Raw genomic sequence first — 22,444 nt, forward strand, 5'->3', positions numbered from 1 at the left:
CTTCATTTTTGAAGGCTATTTCTACTGCATTCAGAATACTGGGTGGATAGTTTTTTCTTTCAGAACTTTACAGATGTTGCCCCACTGACTTCTCACTTGCATCGTTCCTGACAAGAAGTCTGCCGCCCTCCTCGCCTTTATTCCTCTGACATTCCAGCCTCATGTTCCTCTGGCTACTTATAAGCGTTTCTTTTCATAGTTGGGTTTGAGCCATTTGATTGTGCTATGCCTTCATGGACTTTTTCTTCATGTTCCTTGTGTGTGCAGTTCATTGAACTTCTTGGATCTGTGGGTCTATAGTGTTCATAAATTTGGAGAAGTTTTGGGTGTTATTTCTTCAAATATGTTTCAGTTCCCCCACTTTTCAGGGAATCCAGTTACACATGTATTAGATTGCTTAAAGTTGTCCCACGTATCACTGATGATCTGCTCATTTTTTCAGATCACCTTTTCTTTCTATGTTTCATTTTGGATAGTTTCTATTGCTATATTTTAAGTTCACTAATGTTTCATCTGCAATTTCAAATCTGCTGTTAATCCCATCCACTATGTTTTTCATTCACAAATTGTATTTTCACCTCTAGAAGTTTAAGTCTTTTTTCTAGCTTCCACTGAGCAAGCCATCTTGGAAATATATTTTCTGGTGTCATTCAAGCTTCCGGGTGTCTTCAGCCCCACCCAACATCTTGATTGACACCTCATGAAACAGCTCAAGCTAGAACCGCTCAGCTAAGCCACTCCCAAATTCCTGACCTACGGAAACTCTGAGAGAAGGAGCGTTTATTGTTGTTTTAAGCTACTAAGTTTGGGGCGATGTGTTATGTGGTTAACAGGCAGCCAGTACATATGGAATGTGACACAGGCTTCCTGAATCCTGAGCATCTTCACTAGCGCCAGCGAGCTGTTCCACATCCTGGCTCCCCGTTGATGGTTTTAGACAAATGAGATGGAGCAAGTTCTGATCTCTACTGATCTCTAAGCTACTTCCCCTCCGGCTTCAGTGTTCCTGGAGTTTGTATTTAATATGCCATGGAAATGATGAATTTTGAATAAACCTCTAAACTGTCACCAATCTAGGAAATAAACTCTTTCCTGGGCATCCCCTACCCATCTCCTGGAGGTTGCTTTCTGAGCAGAGGAGTTTCTAGAGCTTGTGGTCTGGGGCGCCACCTGCTGCCCACAGACCCCACAGGCAGCACTTTCACACGGCAGGCAAGGAGGGGTGGTGGAGACAGCAGCAGGCCTGGGGTGAGCCCTGCTGGATGCAGACAGAATGGCTTGTCCTTTGTTCATTAGTCACTTATACCAGTGGACTGTATCACGTGGCGCTAGAGAGAAATTAAGTGAGCTGCAGCCTCTCCGGATAAACTTAGATATGTAGGCTGAACAATTCCCCAATGGAGCAAATGTACGGAAGCTCGGACACCCATGAAGGAGGAAAGGGTCCAGCTTTTGTGGGAACCTGCCATGCACCTGGAGTTTGCACACGCTCTTCCTATACCCAGGTGCCCGTCTGCAAACAGTGCAGTTTCAGGTGCAAACCATGTGCCTGCTCCCTTCCCAAAGGCAAGCGTTCAAACCCCGACATGGCACCACAGAAAGGAGCTGACACTCACTTTGGGCTCCTCAGGGGACTCCCAGGACCCCTGTGGTCAAGGGCACTGTCTGAGGGGCTAGAGGCAAGTACTTTTCCTTGCGACCTACCTGTCCAAGGCACAGAATCTCAGCCGAGACTCGGCTGCCCAAGGCCACTGCAGATATCAGATCATTTCTTCCTCACGACAGCCTCATGAGGTGGATGCCGTTGTCATCCTCGCTCTCCAGGTGAGGACACTGAGGCACTGAGTAAGCTCATGGCAAAGGCACCATCCTCCGGCTTCCTTCTCCCAGTGCCCTTAGACCAGTGTTTCTCAAAGTGTATTCCCCAGGGCCAGCAGCATTGGAAAACCGGTTAGAAATGCAAAAACTTTCCCAGACCTACAGACCCAGAAACCTCAGGGTGGGGTCTAGTGCTATTCTGGTAGAATATTTCCTTTATTAGAAATTAAATCACAAAAACCTACAATTAAATAAATTATAGTAAAAAAAGGCAATAAGTACTCAAAATGTATCACTTCCTAATTGTCTGGCTTCATGTACTATACCCCGTGCTTTTGAGGTAATTGACTTCTGTGGCCTTGGGGGAGGGGAGCAGTGCTTAATAACAGAGCTTGGCAAACACTACAGATCAGGGTGCTCCATCTTTTTGCAGAGAGTCCACGTCAAACACCCCCTTAACACCAGGCCCAGCTGTGTGTTTTAACAAGCCCTGGGGGAATGCCGAGGCAAGCTCAAGGTTGAAACCTACCCCGGATGTTTGAGCTGGATGCTCCATGCTGACTCCGTACCCACCTTTCATCAAAGCCCTAGCCAACAACCTACCGGGAATGGGAGCGCATACTCCCCCTGCTACCATGCCCTCTGCCCCCGCCCCCGGTGCTGGGCCCCTGGCATCAGAGCCACGTCCTTGACCTGCGAGAGGCAGAGGGATGTGGGCAGCCAGGGGCCAGTGCTAGGGCTCCGGCCATGGAGGGGACCACACTGGGATTCACTGCGAGGTGAGCAGTGGACCCCAAAGTCACAGCCTGGCTCTCCACGCGGCTTCTTGCACACAAAGCCCACCACTGGCAGCTATTACAAATGTAGGGGAGCAAAGTGGGAGGAATGGGGTGCCACCTCGGGCAACATCCCAGCACACCCTTGCTAGCGGTGGGGCACAGGGGCAGGTCACTCCACCTCTCTGACCTCTGTCTGCTTGTCTGGGAAGATGGGAATAGTAGTGCCCACCCACTGGGGCCTCTAGATTAAATCCAATAATTTAGGCAAAGAACCAGAAATACAGATAGCAGAAGCTTCGCACACAGAAACGGTTACTGTTCTCCAGTCAGCCGGAGTAGAAAGTAATGTCAATGTCAATATTTTTACTCCCATTTTGTGGACGACAGATATTGGGGCACAGAAAATAAAAAGCAAAGTACTGAGAATTTTACAGAGACTCGGTTACTGAAACAGCAGCACCTGAGACACGTCCCACCAGCCGGTGACGGATCTCGCCCACGCCCTCTAATAAGCACGTTTCCCCATCCTGCGGCTGTGATCCTAACTTATTTCCAGTAGCTCCAGGTTCGCCAGCAAGAAAGTAACCATTAATTCAGTTACGACGATTACCAGCTGGTTGTCTGGTTTATTGCTGTAATTTCTCTAAAGCAGCATCTGTGAGGAAAGATGTCGTCCTGCCTTTACTTCGCTTAAATGAGAAAAGGCATTTCCTTGTGTCCTTGCAGCAAGACTCCGGCAGCACGTGGAAGGCTGCACTCACCCTGTTAAAGCCAGCACATGCCCGGGAAAGATGGGGGCGGGGAGAGGACCACTCTGGGAACATGCATGGGGTTGGGGGCTGGAGGCCACCTGGGTAAAGCAGGAGACATCACCCCTCACCTGGGCAAGTGTAAACACGGGGATGTGGTGTCCCACTGGGTGTGGGGGCCTGAAAACAGTGATAGCAAAAACAGTCTCGCTATGTGCCAGGCACTGCTCTAAGAACTTCCCAAATACAAATTCATTTAATGCTCAAAACAGCCCCACAAACTACCATTATTATTCCTGTTTCACAGATAAGGAAACTGGGGCACAGAGAGGTTAATTGATGTATTGTAGCTGAGCCAGGATTTGAACCCAGGTCATTGGCTACAGGGATAGAGTAATGGTTTTCCCATGGAGAGAACCAAAACTGTGTAGTCAAGCCATAGCAGTCTAAGTTGAGCAAAACGACAGAGAAAAGGCTTCAGCAGAGATCAAACTCACTAACACACAGGAGGATGAAGGAGGCCTTGCCTGGCCTGGAGGCTGGGGAAGGGTGAGTCGAGGTGTTATGATAGCACCTCGCCCCCTTGAGAAGGACTTACCGAACAGGAATCTGACATCTCAACCCTCCTGAGAAGTGAGAGTTACTGTCCCATTGTACAGACATGGAAACTGAGGTTCAGAGAAATTAAATGGTTTACCCGAGGTCACACAGCCGGGACGTGCAAGGCTGGGACCCAAAGCCCCATGTCACCTTAGGGGCCTAGCCCCAGTGTGCCAGCCTTCCTGTCCCTGACCCTCTGCAGCTGAAAACCCTGCTGACCAGAGAGGCTACGGATGGGCACACTGGAATCGGGCCCCAGTGATGTGCGCCTCCCTCCCTGCTCCAGGCTGGGCCCTGCCTGAGGGCAGAGCTCCTCCCAGGCCTCTGCAGACAGCAGCGCCCACCCACTCCGCCTGGGAACCCTGAGCCCCATCCATCCTGGTCCGCTGCCTGGGAAAGGAGGCTTGCGCTCCTTCCTGGGGCCCGGCCTGCCCGGCCATGGCCTGGAGAGCTCGGCCCCGCCCTGGGCCCCTACCCTCGGCTCTCCAGAGGCCTGACGGCAGCAGCCCTTTCCCAGCCGTCTCATGCTCCCTGCGTTTGTGTTTGTCTCCATTTCAGGGATTTATTTCTCTACAAGGGACCCAAGTGACCGAACTTCTTCCTGGCCCCGAGGACCCAGGGAAGCACCTCTTTGAGATCAGCCCAGGTAGGCCTGAGCACCTCTCAGCTCTGTGCTGAGTGGCCCTGGAGGCCCTGTTGGGGGTGTCGCCACCCCCCTGACCTGGGAAGGGCGGATCCCGAGCACTGTCTCCAAGCACAGCTCAGAAGTGTGGGCCCCATCTACAGGATACTGCACACGGGGGAAGAAATTGGAAAATCCAATCAATTATCTGGACAATTAGCTTTTGGGTGAGAGGAAAATGTGGATTTTTAAATTCATGATAAACACAAAGGAAGAAGCCAATTAACGGGGACATCTTGGGGTAAAGGTCCAAACGCAACACCTGGAAATGAGGCCAGCAGAAATGCTAGCACAGATTCAGTGTGCTTAAATAAGGCTATCGTGAATCCCAAACAGAGACTTGGAATGTGGTGGGAGGAAGAGAAATAATTTTGCCTAAAGAACTGCTATCATGTTAGCAGTTACGAAACAATTTTTTAAAGTTTCAAATGTGACAGCGTGTTTGTTAATGACCTCCGCTACAAGTGGAAGCGCCTTGCAGAGGAGCCCGTGTGTGCGCGGCGGGCCCAGCTCTGCAGTCAGGCAGTGTTTTCTACGGTTTGGCCCCCACGGACAAGGATCCGAGCAGTTTGTTCTGGAGGTGCTCCCGGGAAGCATCGGGAAGGGAGTCAGTTCCCAGGAGGGCTTCTGGAGACAGTGCAGGGCAGGCCTCAGAGGAGTCTCACCCAGGGAGTGAGGGGGCTGGGGGTCCTGCCAACTCTCACCCATCAGTCATTGAGAGCTGCTCCCCGGGGAGTTAACTCTGCCATTTCTGGCCTGTCCTACTCATGGACCAAACTCCCTGCAGACAGAGAAGGCCTGCAGGGTCAGGGATGGTTGCAGATGCTTGAGGAAGGAGGCCACCAGCATGACGGGAACAGTGAGTGCTGGGGGGTTCTGGGAAAGGCACCGAGGGCATCAGCTGGGTTTAGACATACTTGTGGGAAGTGGTGGCTGTGAACCAAGTGTTCTAGGGTCTCACCGGGGGTCTGTGAGCCAGGAGGTTTATGGTTGGATGTAGAGTAGTTCGGCCACCCCCACCACTCCAAGAAATGGCCTGGCTATTGGCTGTCCACTGAGGGATGGGTCAGCCCAGGCTCAGGCCACAGGCAGCAGCCCATTGGGAGCAGCAGCAAACAGACCCAAGCCTGGGACAGGGTTGTGTCCCCTTGGCCCTGTTCATACTGTAGTTCTCGGGGGCACAGGCTGAAGTTGAAAGGCAAGAACACCCTCCGCAACTGCATGACCCTGTGCAAAATTCAAGTACCTGTGGTTTCACTTGGAAATGAAACTGCACATTAGAGGTGGGAACAGAGGGATCCCAGGGTATGGTGTGGAAAATAGAGGCTGGGTTGCCTGTGGAACTGAAATGGTCTCTGTAACGAAGAGAGAAGACATGCAGGCAGCGAGGCCAGCAGGGCCCTGCCATCTGGGGAGGGGGGCTGGGCCTGGCAGGGGGAGGCAAGGCCAGAACCGGAGGGTGGGGGTCAACACCCCCCAACCATCAGTTCAGAAAGGCACTGAGCGTGCGCCCCAGGAACCAGAGGGGACATCACCTGTGTGCAGGTTCACTGTCTGGGTCGGAGCTATTTGTAAGGATTTCCCTGACTCTTGGGCGTGGGGGGAGGAGAACACGACCCTTTGCCACATAATACGGTCACATGGTCACAAGATTCCGGGAGTCACAACGTGGACCTCTTCGTGGACCACTACTCTGCCTCCCACAATACTCAAAACGTCCCTCTAAGATAGGGGGTATTTTTACACCTATTTTACAAAAACAGACTCTGGAGTTTAGGAAGAATAAGCAACTTGCCCAGTGACACGCAGCCAGATAGCAGTGTGGGGCTCCCAGAGCCACGCGCTGAGCCTGCCCTCGCCCCCCGACAGGCCCAGCCCTCTGAGGCCTGCTGCAGGTGCCAGCGCTTCTCCCCACACAGGCTGGGGAGGTCTAGGGACAAAACACCCCCAAACCCCTTTCTCCCAAGCTCGGTCACAGTGGCCTGGCCGAGCGCCAGGTTCACACAGGTCCCCAGAGCCACCCTTCACTGCTCTCCTGCTTCCGCATGCACGGCCACCCAAAGGCCTCGGGGCAGAGGCCAGCACCTGCTAGGCCACTCAGGGAAAGCTGGGCTGTGGTGGGCAGTGAGGGGTCCCGCCAGCCTTTGGGGAGTGCTCAAAGACATCTGCAGAGCAGAACACAGCGCCAGCGCTGCCCAGGGCCCTAGAGTGACGCCCCTCCCAGGACCTCCTGATTTGGGATGTTACTATCGGCCTGGGCAGATGGGACCTGGGAGGCTGCACGGCCCATGAAGACATGGCAGGCCCAGGGAAGTCAGGGTAGAGGAGCTGGCAGGTAGGGGACCCTCAACCCTCCCCGGTCAGCCTGATCCCAGGACAGTGGGCTTTCTGTTGTGGCAGTTTCTGACCGAGGCTCCAGCTATAGGCCTTGTTGGGGCTAAAATTGAGTAATAACAATAATGATGAGAATGTTGGACTAACCCCACCTTAAGCCACAGCAACATGCAATGGCAAGAAGGCCAAGGAACCTACTCATTTCCACCTCAGCAAACCTCTAGTGCGTCCCCGGCCTTGAGCTGGCCTTGAGGGCCCAGAGATGAGCGTGGCACAGTCTCTGCCCTTAAGGAGTCTGGGGGTGTTTTCTTCCTGAGCGAAAGGCAAGGTGAGAGGCTTAGTCACTAGGCTGAGGATCTGGGGACAGGAGCAGGAAGTGTCACTCACCAAGAGGGCTATGCTCTGTCCCCTTGCATTGAGCACAGCCCCTGGTGGGGGGAAAGTGCAAAGGTGAACCGCAGGTTGCGTGGGTGTGGTGGTCATTGCAGCTAGGGGCTCCCAAGGGGCTCCCACAGTCCCACAGGGGCTTGGTGGTGAGCACTGGGAACAGTGAGCTAACGGGAGCGGGAAGGACCCTAACGGCCAAGGCCAGGGACCAGGCCTCAGGCGGGAATTTAGGGCAAGGTGGGAGGAGGAAGCGCAAGCACTGGCCACCCCCGCCCCCCAAGAGGAGTGAAAACTTGGCAACTCTTGGAAATGTGATAGAATTCCAAGGATGATCATGCATAAAGCCAACTACATACATTCAAGTCATAGCCCTGTTTGCAATCTTCAACGATATGAAAAGTGACACTTTTTCAAGATAGAATTAAAAACATGAGGAAAAGTTTTGCTGTGAGCGCCATCTAGTGGACAGACCTGCCAATTCCGGGACAGAGGGTGCAGGCTCTCCTGCCCACCTCTGACAGGTCAGCCAGGCTATACGTCTGATTCCGAAAGTATCCGAGAACCGGCATGTCCAGCCACGCAGCAAGACAGCGGGAGAGCGGTGTTGCAAGGGGGCGTTAGTGCCGGTGGGACTTCTGTTGTCCTGCAGCTATGGCCTGCTGCCCCCCGCCCCCGCGCAATCAGTGCACAGAGTACTGAGAAGAGGGAGCGACTGCTTTGGGCGGAGGTGAGGCTCTGCTCCCTGAAGCACAGGAACACCCAGGAGGACCACGTATGGGGTTTAAGGGAGCTGAAAGAAGGAGTGATTGGCGTTTTGTGTCTTGCTTGGAATATTGCTCGCACACAGGATTTGCTTTGCATGGTTACCAGGCAGGGAAAATCAAACTGGGAAGATGGCAAATGCAGTTTTGCCAGGCAGAGAGGTGGGCCAGGCACAAACCCTGCGCCAAGCATCAGTGCCCTAGAGGAACAGAATGTGAAGCCCCGTGGGACCACAGGCCTGAGCGCGGCGGGAGCAGAGAGGGCGAGATGCCGCTGCAGACCCGCCGGAATCCTCACAGTGCGGGGCAAAGAGGCGAGATGCCACCAGCAGGCAGTCGGCTGAGATTTGGGGCCAGAACTCACAAAAGAGTTATAAGGAGTGCCCAGTTATGCTTCTGGTACCCCGAGGAGCTGGTTAGGAGGGAGCCCCCGCCCCCCACTCACCGCCATCACCCAGGGAGGGCAGCCTGCCTGGGCAAGCAAGGGGACGTTTGTTTTTCCCTCTGCCTCCTTCCCACCCCAGGGCGCGCGGCTCAAGGAAGAGTCTGGGAGAAGCAACCCCCATCAGCTCCACCAGCCCCCCATGCCCCGAGGGCCACAGTACAGGACAGGGGACACAAAAATTTGAGGGAGCAGAATTAAGGGTTGGAAACCTAAATGAGACTGTTTGAATAACTAAGAGTGGACCCTGGGTAAAATCAAGCAAGCTGCTACTCAAAGGGAAGGTGGGGAGTGGTAGGCATAGTTACTGGGAAAATAAAACCATTTCGTGTTTATTCTCCAATGAGAATTTGTATTAGGACACGTGAACTGCTGTAACGACCTGCACCTCTCAGGATCTTGACACAATAGAATGTATCTGTCTTTCATATCAAGTCAAAAATGAATGCTTCCGACTGGCAGGCAGTTGGTCTCCTAGCATCTTCCTGTCTGTGGCGTTGCTGTCTGAAACCTGTGGCTTGCAAGAGCATCCTGGTTGTGTCCGTCCTGGGCCCCCATCGAGCCTGGGAGGCATGCCGATCCGGGCCTGGAAGTGGCTGCGTCATCATCTCGTAGCCCATTGGCCAGAACTCGGTCACGTGGCCACACCCAGGAGGCGGGGCGTCCGGGAAATGGGATCCCGCTCTTCCCAGGAGGAAGGCGAGGCTGATCTGATAAACAGTGGGTACTCCTGCCGAACTACTCGGTGAGCTGGTTACCCAAGGCTAACAGAGACACAATCCTACCCTCGCAGAATTGTCAAAGTCAGGGAGACATCAGGAAGGCAGACATTGGCCCACAGGATGAGAAGTGCTAGAAGCAGTGTAAAAAGACAGGCGGTTGTGTGAACTGGAGAAAGGGACCCTAATGCACTCAGAGACAGTACAGACTTCCAGGGTGTAGCCACAGTGAGTCTGCTCTTTGCAGGTGAAGTGGGAGTCAGCGGGTGAAGAGGAGGGTGCAGGGAGTGGGGAGCATCTGGGCAGAAGCAGCAACATGTCAGCCCGGTGAGGACAGGGTCTGTGTGCGTCCTTCACACCTTCACTCCAAAGGTGCTCAATAAATAGGTAATTGAATTTAAAGTAAATATCGATGCAACAGGGCATTAAGCTTGTTGCAAAGTGGTCCTCTGTGGTGGGAGAAGGGAGTAGGGCAGTGGTTCTCAAACTTTAGCAAGCCTCAGAGTCACCTGGAAGGCTTGTTGAAACACCAATCACTGAGTTGGTTCTGGGGAGGAGAGATGGCCCCTGGTACAGACAGCAGGGGAGTTGCAGGGGGAGTGAGTGAGAGGAGGTCTGGGTTAATGGGGGAAGGCAGAGCTATAGCCAATGTCTTAATAACATAATAGTTACTATTACAAGAGGAGAAGGAAGGCAGGATGATGTATGACGTTGATTTGTGCTTTGATCTCCGAGCCCTTCTGTTCCCCCGTGTTACAAGGGAAGCCAAGCCTTGGCCCCCTTATTTCAGGGGAGGGTGACGCCCCAGAAGCAAAATCCCTGCCCCACCCCCAGAGAATCATGATGTGAAGGGGAGGGGAGAAAGGCATTTCCCTAGACTGGTCACCCATGCCCAGCAATGCCCCAGGAAGGTGACAAATCCCAGGGCATAGGCCATGTGGTGACACCAGGGAAGCTGGCCCGGGGCACCAGAGTCCAGCCTCGGGCAGACATTCTGTGGTCAAGCAAGTCAAGGGAGCTAATGAGCCACCAGCCCCAGGTGACTGCAGGTGAAGATGTTGGGTGACCACAAGGGACCAAGAACAGCCCACCCTCCTTTTCCAGGCCCCACACAAGCCTGACCACAGAAAAAGTCTTCACTCTGTCCCAGTAGTGGTTGGGACTAAACTCCCTGCCAGCCTCAGAGAATAAGGCTCAGAGACGATTTCTTTCTTATAAATGCCACATTGGTTGAGTTCCTGAGGTCGTTGACCAAGATGTATATGGGTGCTAGTGGGCCAAACACTCCTAGGATTCCTTGTAAGGAATGAGGGTGAACATGCCACATTCATCCTCATCGCACTCCTGGGACTAAGCTTTACTCACTCCTTGAGCAGGGAGGCACCTGGGACTCTGACAAGCTTGGTAAGTGTCTGGGGTCCCACGGGCAGTGGGGCTGCAGCTGGAGCTGGCTCTACCCCAGAGCCTTGCTCTTGGTCAGCAATGAGCCTGGCTGCCCCCCACGAAGGGGTCCCACCCACCTGGGACTCCTCTCTTGCCAGGGCAGTTGCCTGCTGAACCCTGCCCCTTGCAGACTTGAACCTGGGGACCTCCTGGACCCGAGCTTCTTAGAAATGGGGGCCTCCAGCCCCAGGCCAAGTTCAGACCTTACCTCTAAACCGGCACAGAGGAGGCGAGGGGTGGAGGGCCTGCTCTGGCACTGTGGGCCCAAAGAGCCCTAAGACCTCTTAGGTGGGGTGGCCAGCCCCCACAAGACACTTGTGTTTGGTGAGGCAAATAGGTGACCAATAAAGCTCCGTAACATGTTGCCAATGTCCCTCCTCTGGTGTTCATGTAATTCTAGCACAGGGAAGCCAATGTCCCTCCTCTGGTGTTCACATAATTCTAGCATAGGGAAGCAAAGCGTTGGCTGCAGGATTCAGACTGGAGCCCTAAGTCTTTCTGGTGAGTAATGAGTAACTGGCTGGGCCATCACGGCTCCTCCGGTGCTGGGCGTGTTGTCCAAGAGTCCCCAAGGGCAGGCTGCAGAAGCCAGGCCTGGCCAACTCCAGCGAAGGGGGCCACCCAGAGTCAGCAGGAAGCTGTGTGTGGAGGGAGGGGGCAGCAGGGCTGCCGAGGGGTGCATGACCAGGAGCCGCGAGCGGGTGGCTGTTCCACGCTGGGAAGATGGAATCCGCCAGACTGTACAGCCCCAGCGTGGCTCGCTCACTCTCTTGAGGCCCAAAGTCCCAACGTTCATGTCTGGGCCAAGAGCCGCCCCTGGAAACATGGGCGTGGTGAGGAAAGGCCTGTCCACACCTACGTCTGGACCGACCTTCCCAAGGCTTCACAGGGTGGGGGCAAGGAGACCCTAAAGGAACTTGGGTGCCTTTGGGAGAGTAGATGACAGGCAGCCGGTGTCTGGCAGGCGTCCATTGCTCCAGACACTGTCCCCGGCGGTATCTCTGCAGGGCTATCACATCACCGGCCTTGGCCCTTTCTGCAGAGCCACAGTGGGGACAGGACGGGGTGCCTTTCAACAACAGTGCTCTGAGCCCATGGCGACCAGGGCTCGGGCGCATTTCCTGCTGGGGGGAAGGGCCCAGTGTGCAGGGCCGTGGATGGAGGCATGAATGGCTACCCTGGGCCTGGGGAAAAGGAGGAGGAGAGTGCTCTGTTTTGGGGAGCAGAAGGAGAAGATGGAGCATATACCAGCTGCTCTGAAGTCTAGGTCTGGTTCCCATGGCAGAGCACCTGCTTTGGGCTGGGTGGACCACATTTCTTGAGGTCAGGTGTCGGAGGCTCCAGTGGAAGCTGCCGCATTCAGAGGCCTGGCAGGGTCTCTGCTCACCCACCAAGCCCCCAGGCTCCCTCCCTCCCACAGGCTCCTTGGGGCCTCCCACCCACTCCCCGAGCACTGGTGGGCACCCTGCAGGCAGTAGGCATGGATGGGGATGGCGTTGAGGTCTTGAGTTCTTGGCTCCAACTGGGTGTTGGGAGCCAGGTACCAGCAAAGGGAGCACCATGCCCCATGCAAATCAGGGTCACGGGGTCGGTTGTGTCCAGGCGTGCCACACACGGTGCAGATGCTGCCAAGGCAGGCTGGTGTCTGCATGCAGAAAGGAAGGCTCCAGGGGGAAAGCCAGGGAGGCTGAATCCAGGTGCCATCTCCCTGTCTGAGCCCTCTTCTGCACACTCTCAGCAGGGCATGGAGGTCCCCACCGTGTCTAGACTAGTCCGTGGTCTTCCAGACCACCCGTCACTCAGAGCCAGCGTCAGGGAGAGTTGGATGGAAGCATGGCAACCAGGACCTGCGTGATTTTGGACAAACCCCCATGCCCCTGTGTGGTCATTTGTCACCTTGGCTGGGTTGTGGTGAGGATTCGGTGAGAGCCGGGAGCCTGGCTTACGCAGGTTCCCTCCCCACGCTCTCTGACTGTTGGTTGTCGTGATAACAGCAGTTACTGCTCGTCAGTTACCTGCAAGGTAATAGTCCCCACACCCTGTGATGACTGCCCTGGCAGAGCAGCCGGGCATGGGCTGCCTGGGTGGGGGAGGCTGCACTCAGCTGAGCCTGGCCCAGGAGCAGACATTACCCAGAGGGGCCAAGAGGAGGCGGCGGTCCCGGGAGGGGGCTGGAATATGCAAGGCACAGGAGCGGAGAGGCCTGGGGTGGGGGAGCCCCAGGGAGTGGAGGGTGAGGTGGAAAGGGGGACGGGGCCCAGGTGCTGCACAGAGGGGCTCGGACTTTAGTCCCCGAAAGTCTTCCACCTGCAGGAGGGATGGTTAAAACCACACCAGGCGTCAGAAAGAGCACTCAGGGTAGAGTGGCCAAGGGGATGAGGAGGGATGATCTGACGCTCTTCTCCACCACCGTCTATGCTGTGTCCCCCACCCTCACCCTGGCCAGTGTAGACAGAGAAGACCACTCTGCCACGGAGGATCGGGGACCCCTGTGGGAGGCAACGCAGAAGCAAGGCCGCTCAAAGCTGAGCCCTGATTCTTGTTGTACATTTACAAGCTCTGTGCCAGGTTGCTCAGACCAAGCCAGGCAGCCCTGGCCGCTCACGGCTTCTCTGCCTTGGGGCCTGCTTACGTGGGCTCCAGACCCAGCTCTCTGCGGCAACCAGATCAGGTTTCTGCCCTTCTCTGGGTCTCAGTTTCCCCATGTATATGATAAGAGGACTGATCTGGTGACCTCCGAGGTGTCACCAGGGGTGGGAGGCTCCCCTTCTAGTGCCTGCCCTAGTAGAATGGCACCAGTAGGCATTCTATCACCAAGCTGGCCCAGAGACAGCCGGTTCCAGCGTGCCTTATGGCTGCACTAGGTCACCAAAGCCACCCCGGGGCGCTGAGCTGGCAGCTGCCTGTCCTTATCCAGCCTGCCTTGGAGCAGATAGGAGGACTGCTGCCTGCTATCGTGGAGGCCTGACCTTGAAAGGCAGCCAGCCCGCACAGATTACTCCTTACAAGGAGACTGATACCCCGCGCCTGACATGCCCGGAGCATCCCTGATCGCATTAGCGCCGCCTGAGCGGGAGGGATGCTGATAGCGCCTGTCTCGGCACCCGGTACCAGCCAGCCTGCATCTCGGCCTGACCTCGCGTGGCCCCTGCTGAGTTTGCCTGCAGGGCGCGAGCGCCAGAAGATGGGTAATGATAGAGATGAAGTTAGATGAGGAGTTCACGGGCGATCTCCGCCGCTTAGATGGGAGGATTGGCAAGTTGGAAAGTGGCTGCTCATGCGTCCCCCGCCTTGCGTCTGGCCCGCCTGGCTTCACTTCGCTTCTCTCAACTAAACACAGGACCAGGTGTGGGAAACTCCTGCTGGCGTCCCTGGAAAGAGACGCCCTGGAGAAGGAGCCTGCAGCTCATTCCTTTGGCCAAAATCATGCTCCAGAGCAGCTCCCTTTATCAGAAATGTAATGCAAGCCACGTTCGTAATTTTAAATTTTCTAATAAGTACCATGTTTAAAAAAAAAGAAAACAAAACGGATGAAATTAATTTTAATAATGCATTTTATTTAACCTACTAGATCCAAAATACTATCATTTCAATATGTAATCAAAATAAACATTAGTTAACTATTTTACATTCTTTATTTCTTCCACATCCAAATGAGTATTTTACACTCAGAGCACAACTCAATGGAGACACTAAATTTTCATTGGAAGTACTTGATCTATATTTATTTTCTTTAATTTTTTAATTTTTCAGTGTTTTAGTTGACACATAGTTGTACATATTCATGGGGTACATAGAGATGTTTGATACACGTCATGTATAGTGATTAGATCAGGGTAATTAGCATATCCATCATCTCAAACGTTGATCATTTCTTTGCGTTGGGAACATTCAATATCCTCCTTCTAGCTATTTGAAACTATATATTGTTGTGAACTGTAGTCGTCCTTGGTCTGTATTTATAAAATTTATGGTTGAAAAGTAGATTCACATGCCAAAGTTATTCCAGACATACTTAAAGGCTTTTCAGTAAAGGAACTGAATATTCATTTTTCAGTGTAAATGTGAATTAATTAAAATTAAATTAATGATTCAGTTGCTCAGTCACACCTGTCACATTCAAGGGCTCGCCCGCCGCATGTGTCAGGTGGCGCCACTGAGGCAGCACAGGCCTGGATGAGAATGACATGGAATAGTGCCCCAAATGACAGGCGCCGGAGGAAGCAGGAATCAGAAAAAAAGGGGGGCAGGGAGAGGGGAGGGCGCCAAGGCTTTGCAATCAGACAGACACGGATTCACATTTGAGCTCTGCCACGCACTGATTAAGAGAACGTGGACCAATGACTTCAGTTCTCTCTGTCTCATTTTCATCATTTGATGCTGGAAATGAAACCAGCTCCTTGGCCGGACAGCTGTGACCGTCAAGTGAAGTGTGAGACCTGGAAGGACAGAGGACAGGAGAGTTTCTCCCCGCACCTCCCTTCCGTCCTCACCCACCTCCCACCAAAGTCTTTCTTTTCCTTTCAGCCCTTCTTTTATCTGCCATATACAAACAAGCTTCAAACGGACTTCAAATTTCTTTAGTTCTGTTGCCTAAAACAAAAACAAAGAAAAGGAATCACAACTCCAGAGAAGTGGTTCTCCAACTTGCTGGAGTTAAGACCCAGACTCCCGGCCCACCCCCGACTCCCGCGGGCTGGGCCGGGCTCTGGGAGTCTGCATTTCTCACGAGCTCGGGACGGTACTGACGCTGCTCGCCGCGACCCACCCTCTGACGGGCAGAGAGATGGCAGAAGAAAGGAAAAATCTTTGTATTTAGCACCTTTAATGGCACTATTTTCCTGCTTTTTGAACATGGGCGTTTTCACTTTGCATGGAACTCCGAAAGCTGTGTAGCCAGTCCCGAGCAAGTGCGTGAGCAACCGCGGCAGCAGGAGCCCATGGCTGTGTTCAGGGCGACGGCATCTGGAACGCAGAAGGTGACAGTCCCAGGTTGTGCTCAATTCTGGCCACTGTGCTCAGGAGGGCCGTCCCCAAGGCAGTGAGGAGTCTGGAGGCCACCACACGTACCTGCAGCTCCGAGCTGCTCCACTGCAGAGGACGGAGGACGCTGAGGGGGACGCTAAGAATTTCAAGACAGCAACCACAGAGCATTACATTCCAAGTGCAGGGCCCTGGAGGGGTGGGGTGGCACTGTGCACCCGCCCTGGTTGAAGGCCACGAAACTGGCCCTGACTGTGGGCTTCCGGATTTAAGCGCAGGACGTGGTTCCCTGTTCTCTGCTGCCGGGCTCCATCCCATGGGTGCAGCCTCTAACATTCCATGTCGATCTCTTCCTGCACATGCCCTGGCCCTCAGAGCCTCAAGTCATGAATGAACTCAGTCCACATCTGATCAAGGTCCTCAGGCCATTCATAAACTTGACACCCAGCAAGGGGAAGTGGCTTCTCCCAGGGCTGAGCATGCCCGGCAACCCTCACACCCCAGCAGGGGCCCTCCCCTCCCACACGCCGGCCTGCCCTGGCATCCCCCTTCCGTCGTTCCAGCACAGAGGGCTCCCCCAGGATGGAAGAGGAGACTTTAACTGAACTCCCCCCACAGAGAACAACGAGGACCGTGACCCTTGGAGGGTGGCCTGTACCTTCCTACTTGCAGACCGAGGTCGTGGTCCCCATCAGGTGATTGAAGTGCAGCCACCTCTCTTGAATGAGGCCAGTCAGAAAGTGCCTTTAGTGTCCGACCTGGGCCAGCCTGGCTCCCTGGTGCATGGCACGGTCCTCACTGCAGTGTACTGGCCCAGCCTGCCCTCTGCAGGGCGCCGCCCTGCCTGCCTCCCTCACCCCACAGCCTGGTCCACACAGGGGGCACTTCCACGGCCTCCGGGGACCCTAGGACACATCCTGCCCTGCAGAGGGGTAGGCGCGTGGATCTGGACTCCGGGCTTGCTCTCAGCAGGGTCTTGCTCTTTGCAGGCGGCCAGCAGAAGCTCAGGCTGGCGCCTGGCACCACAGCCCTGAGACACAGAGGCACGGAGGGCGCAGACAGCAGTCCTCAGATGGCAATAGCCGGCCGGACAGGAAGGGGTGATGTGCAGGAGGAGCATGCTCGGTGCCAGCCCAGAACAAAGATGCAGATAAAATTCTTTACGAGTGATCTCAGCTAGACTAAATCCCTAGATAAATTAGGATGCGGGGAGGAATGTGGCAGGGGATTAGTAGGTGGGGGTTGAATGACCCCGGTCACCTCTGGGAAACCAAGCCCAGGTACAGAGGCTCCTCTAACCGGGAACCGCCAGCTCAGGAACTCTCTCAGACACAAGGTCCTTCCTACTCAGAGTGGCACCTGGGTCGGCTGCATCAGCATCACCTGGGAACTTGGGGGAAATGCAGCCTCCGGGCCCCACCCGGATAACCGAGACAGAATCTGCGTCATAGCAGTGTGTCCTGGGTGACCGTGTGATGTTAAAGTCTGCAAAGGATGCTCTGGAGCACCGCACCATCGGGTCGCCCAACCCCAGACGATGAGTCCTGGTGCTTGGCCCTCAAAAGGCACTTGGAAAATTAAAGCGACGGAGAGCAATAAGTCAAAAGCAGGAAGAGTGCCAACCGCGACGGCAGGGAGAGGCCAACAGTGACAAGAAACCGAGTCTGGTTCTCAGGCTGCAAACTGAGCTTCAGACCACGGCCTCCTCCCCAGGGGCTGGTTCTGGCCACGGACGTATTTTGTTTGGCTCATGAAATATTTTTAAAAGCAAAAGATTTTACCCATAAAAAAATATAGATTTCTCTAGGGCAAATTTGGGCCTGCTTTTCCATGTAAACCATTGGCAGAAGCTAGGTAACAGCTGTCCCCTTTAGGCAGAGCTGTCCAGTTGGCCAGAACCCTGAGCCCTCCACCCCGCCTTGTCGGTTCACCTGACCTGCCCTATCCAGGAGGCGCTTGAGTCTGGGTGCCCGGGTGTAGATCATAAAAAACCCAAAGCGAAGGTGGCTAGGAAATGACAGTGATTGTGTATTGGCTGAATTATTTGACACTCCCCATCGTTTGTCATGCGGAGCTGTGGCAGAGGGTGAGGTACTGAGGCACACTGTGAGTTTCAATCCTGGCGCAGCCTCCCCCCGGGTCTGGGGTCCAGAGTGAGTCATGTAACCCCTCAAAGTTCAGGCTCCCCATCCGGAAAATGACCGCGGCGAGAGCAGCTCCGCAGGGAGCGCAGAGCACATTGCCCCGCACGGGTTGGCTGTCGCGATCGCTAATTAGCACAGCGTTAACAATCGCAGCCGCAGAGCAAAACAGCATGAAGGAATACAGGTATTTATTCCCTGCATTGCTAAAATGTCAACATGAATTATCAATATTTTCCATAAAAGGTATTCAGAATACATTAAATTTTTTAATTCGGCTAAAATATTAGATATATCAAATAAAAATAGGTAAATGTTAGTGCATTAAAACATAAAACTATCAAATATAAATACTAAAAATATAGCTTTCTCATACAAATCATTAGAAAATGGCATGAAAAAACATTTGAAAGTAACAAACTAAGCTCTATAAAATAAGGAAAATTTTAATAATAACGGACACTCGAAATGAAAATGTATTATCTGGTGTTTTGTGAACTGTGAGCATATTTTTGTGCTCATTTTTTCCGGCTGTTGTAACTTTGTTTCACTCTAGGCTGGTTGAGGCAATGGTGAGGAGAGAGATTCCGGCCAAATTTCAAACTGATTTCAAATATTACCCTTTGAGTTTTTTGTCTTCAAATAATCCCATTTCGTCTCCCATACTTTAGATGGATGGTCCCCAACCTTTTGGAACCAGGGACCGGTTTCATGGAAGACAATTTTTCCACAGAGCCAGGGGTCTGGGGGGGACGACAGTGGAGCTGTCCCTAACAGCCTGGTCCCTAACAGCCTCACACCTTTAGTACGTGGCCCAGAAATTGGGGACCGCAGCTTTAGATGATATTTTTCTTTTTTTTAAAAACTCCTTTCTTTGTTGTTGGCAGGGACTACATTTTTTTATTGACATTAACTCTAGTTTGATTTCAAAGATTTCAAAGAAAGAGTTTCCAATTTGTCTCCATCTTCTACAGTGTGGTTACCTGTAGGTAGAGACCACAATGAGTCACCCGGAGCAATTTCCGGCTGCTGTGTTCGAATGCCACTGGTTTGGAAAGTCTCTGAACCAGAGTGAGGATTTGTGTTATGACAGAGGCCCACGGATGATGGAGCAATAATAGAAAGCCACTTTCTAAAGAAGGTTTCCTTTGCTATTAATGGATCCAAACTTCTACTGCAGTGTATCCCCAGGCATAAATGATTCATATTTTTAGAAACCATATCACAAAGATACTAGTAGTTCAGCATTTTTAAAAAGCACTTTACTCTGGAATACCAGAATGTCAGAAACTGGAGTTACGATCACTGAAAAACGCCAGGTCTGGAAGTCCTTCTGCACGTCGGTGGCCTTCCTGGGTTCCAAGCACACAGCTGTCCCCCCTGCTTTTCTGTTGGCCCGAGGTGGAGGGGACAGAGTTTGGAAGACAGAGGCTGGAAAGAGAGGGAAGTGGTTGTCCTGGGTTGAATAGTGTCCCCCCCAAATTCATGTCCACCAGGAACCTCAGACTGTGACCTTATTGGAAATAGGGTGTTTGCAGATACAATTAGCTAAAATGAGGTCATACTGGATTAGGGTGGGCCCTAAATACGATGACTAATGTCCTTACGAGAGGAGGGAGCAGGAAGATCACCTGAGACCAGGAGTTTGAGACCGGCCTGGACAACATAGTGGGAACCTGTCTCTAAAACCAATTTTTAAAAATTAGCCAGGTATAGTCCCAGCTACTTGGGAAGCTGAGGGGCGTGGATCAACAGCCTGGTGACAGAGAAAGACGCCATCTCTAAATACAAAGAAAGAAAAAGAAAAGGAAGAAAGAGGAGAGGACACATGGATGCACGCAGAGGGAGAAGGCCACGTGAAGACAGAGGCAGAGGTGGGGGATGCGTCCGCAAGCCGAGGAATGCTGTGGAACACCGGAAGCCGCCAGAGGCAAGAAGAGGGAAGGAGGGATTCTCCCTGGAGCCTTCGGAGGGACCATGACCCAGCAGAAGCCTTGATGTGGGCTTGCGGCCTCCGGAACCCTGCTAGAGTAAGTTTCTGTTTTAAGCCATCTAGTTTGCGGGAGTTTGTCCTGGCAGCCGGAGCAACTTATACAGTCATGGAGTGGGGAGTGGCGTGGCCCAGCCACTGGCCCTTTGCAGCAGGGCCCACTATCACCAACCGTGGAATCCAGTCCACACTCTCGGGGGCCGAAACCCAGAAGCCCAAGCTCCTTCCTGTTCCTGCTCTCGTCCCCCCGCCAGTCCCCTGCACTTCCACATGGGCAGTGTGCCGCTCCTGGCGTGCCATGTCATTTGGCAGCACAGCCCTGGGACTTCTGCTGCTGCTACCTGGAGGCCTGTGGTCAGGTGGGAAGAACAGAGCTGTAGGAGTCCATGAGATCCAGGGCAGGACCTGCTGCTACCTGGCTGTGTGCACCAGCTCCTCTTGAGTCTCACCAGATGGTGACAGTAATGACCTCTGAAGGCCCTTGGCAAGAATTGCAGGATATAGCAGTGCCTGGGATATAGCAGATGCTCAGTAAGCATGAGAACCACCTCCCCTGGCCCTAGTGCAGCAAAGATTGAGAAGCCCAGCATCCGGGAGAGCCAGGCCTCTCCTGATGGACTTGAGGGCAGAGCTGGAGCATGTGGGGACAGGGACAACACTCCCGCGGCCCGGCTGGAGAGGGAGGTGGCAGCTACCTGTCCTCATCACTTCTGCACAGCCTGGGGATGAGAAGGTGGCTCTGGTCTGTGGTTCCCATGTCTGGTGCAGAGTGGCACTCCACAGAAACTGTGGAAGGAATGTCAGAGAAGCAAAGGACCGTCCACCACATGTGTGGAGCACTGGGAGACCAGCCCACCCTGCAAGGGCCTGCGCTGAAGGAATGCAGAGGCCAGCGGGTTCTTTTCTTTTCTTTTCTTTTTCTTACATTGAGAGAAGTCGATCTTCTTTGTCCTGTGAAGGGTCACTTAAGTGGCCCTCTTGGATATGCAAATACCACACTAATAAGCTGCAGCCTCCCCGGATTTGTGTGTCCCAGGAGCTTTTGTGGCCCTTGATAATGGGTTTTATATTTTATTTTTGAGTGGTTTGGCAATGATTGTGCCTGTGGAAGAGGGTGATTGGTTGGGGAATTGGTAGAGGAGGAGAAATTTGTAGACTAATTTGCACAAAGAACCCAAGTTTTCTGGAAGGAATGAGGAGGATACAATAACAGTGTTTCCACACGTTTTTGATGAGAAATAAACATTACGTGGCACCCTGGGGCCCAGATGCACGCTGAACCAAGGGTTTCACGAACAGTACTATTCCTACTGTCTTCTGGCTTGTTCCATTCTATCTGATTCTATCTCATTGTTTAAAATTCTGGTCAAGCCCCGAGAATTGATTTCATGAGCCCCTCCGGGGTTGCTGTGTATGGTCTGCAAAGTGCTTCTTGGGATGTGGTATTCAGGAAGGCTGCAGGGCGGGCTGAGGCCTGGCTGCAGGAAGAGGGAAACAGAGGCACTGGGGTTGAGAGAGCCAGCCTGGCACTGAGTAAGAAGGGGTGTGGGGATGGGGTTCTCCAGGAGCGATCTGACACTAGAACTGGTCTGCCCAGCCATCTGAGGCCAACTCGCGCCTGGAAATAGCAGCGAGGGGGCACGGGGAGCTTGCAGGGCCCCCCAGCAGGGAGGTCCTGTGCCAGAGGCCCTGGAGAGACTTGCAGCCCTCTCCTCCCCTGGGGGCAGCTACCGGTGCTGCCCCCCATCTCCAGACAGCTGTCATCTCACTGCCACCACCAAGGCCAGCTCGGGAGGGACCCTCCCCATGCCCACCATCCTGGGGCAGCCCAGAGCCCTTATGTGGCGCGGCCTCCTCCAGCTGGAGCGAAACGCTGAGGGTTCTCACAAGGCAGAGCGCCCTGGAGGAGCCGCCGTTGGGACTTTTCCCCACCCCAGTATCTATGCTTTGGACACACAGGTAAGGCCAGCTCTGCTGGGCCGCCTGCCGGGCATCGGGATGCGACAGAATGGGCCCGGACTCGGGACAGGATGGGATCCGCCTAGACTCGGGAGGGATGGAATTAGCCTAGCGTGGGGATGGATGGACCGGGCCTGCTCCCGCGCCCAGCAGCCAGGAGGGGCAGCCGCGGGCCCGCGCCCCGCCACTCCCCGGCCCCGCCAGGCGGCAGCAGCGCGCGCCCACCTCGCGCCGCGTCGGCCCCTCCACCTGCCCCGCCGTCCGCCGAGAAAGGCAAAGGCCCTGGGCACTCAGGACGCGCCTTCCTCTTCCCCGCGCCACAGTCGGTGCCTCGGCCCTCAGCACCTTCACCCCACTCTCAGTCCCGACGAAGAACTGAGGGTCTTTCACGCGCCGGGGCTTGGAACTCAATTCAGACGGCTCCGCGACACAAGCGTGGGCTGCAAGTGGCCCGGCTGTCCCCACAGCGCCCCGCCCTTCTGAACCCGCGTGGCAGCCTTTCCCTTTCCTCTTCCTTATGGCTATGCGGCGACCCCACGTCCCAGCCTGTCTGCAGTGCGGCGGCCCGTGACTAAAGCTTGGTCAACGGAAAGTGGGAAGGAGTGACAGCGCCCATGTGTGTGCTGTCGGCCACCGGCAGCGCGCCCCTAAAATCCC

The 22,444-nt window shown here is 54.1% G+C and overlaps 1 protein-coding gene across 4 annotated transcripts in view; it reads left to right on the forward strand.

Moving 5' to 3' along the window:
* Positions 1-22,444, forward strand: part of ARHGAP22 (Rho GTPase activating protein 22) — a 166,002-nt gene that overhangs the window by 72,987 nt on the left and 70,571 nt on the right. For 3 of the 4 annotated variants that reach the window (XM_012651263.1, XM_012651262.1, XM_012651265.1), the window contains exon 3: positions 4,505-4,592. In XM_012651263.1, the coding sequence (XP_012506717.1) occupies positions 4,505-4,592 (88 nt within the window). Of the gene's footprint in view, positions 1-3,605; positions 3,719-4,504; positions 4,593-22,444 lie in introns of those variants that run through there. The other variant, XM_012651267.1, reaches the window with a different exon arrangement.

Source organism: Propithecus coquereli, unplaced genomic scaffold (genome assembly GCF_000956105.1).
Source record: "Propithecus coquereli isolate 6110/MARCELLA unplaced genomic scaffold, Pcoq_1.0 Scaffold351, whole genome shotgun sequence".
Classification (NCBI taxonomy): Eukaryota; Metazoa; Chordata; class Mammalia; order Primates; family Indriidae; genus Propithecus; species Propithecus coquereli.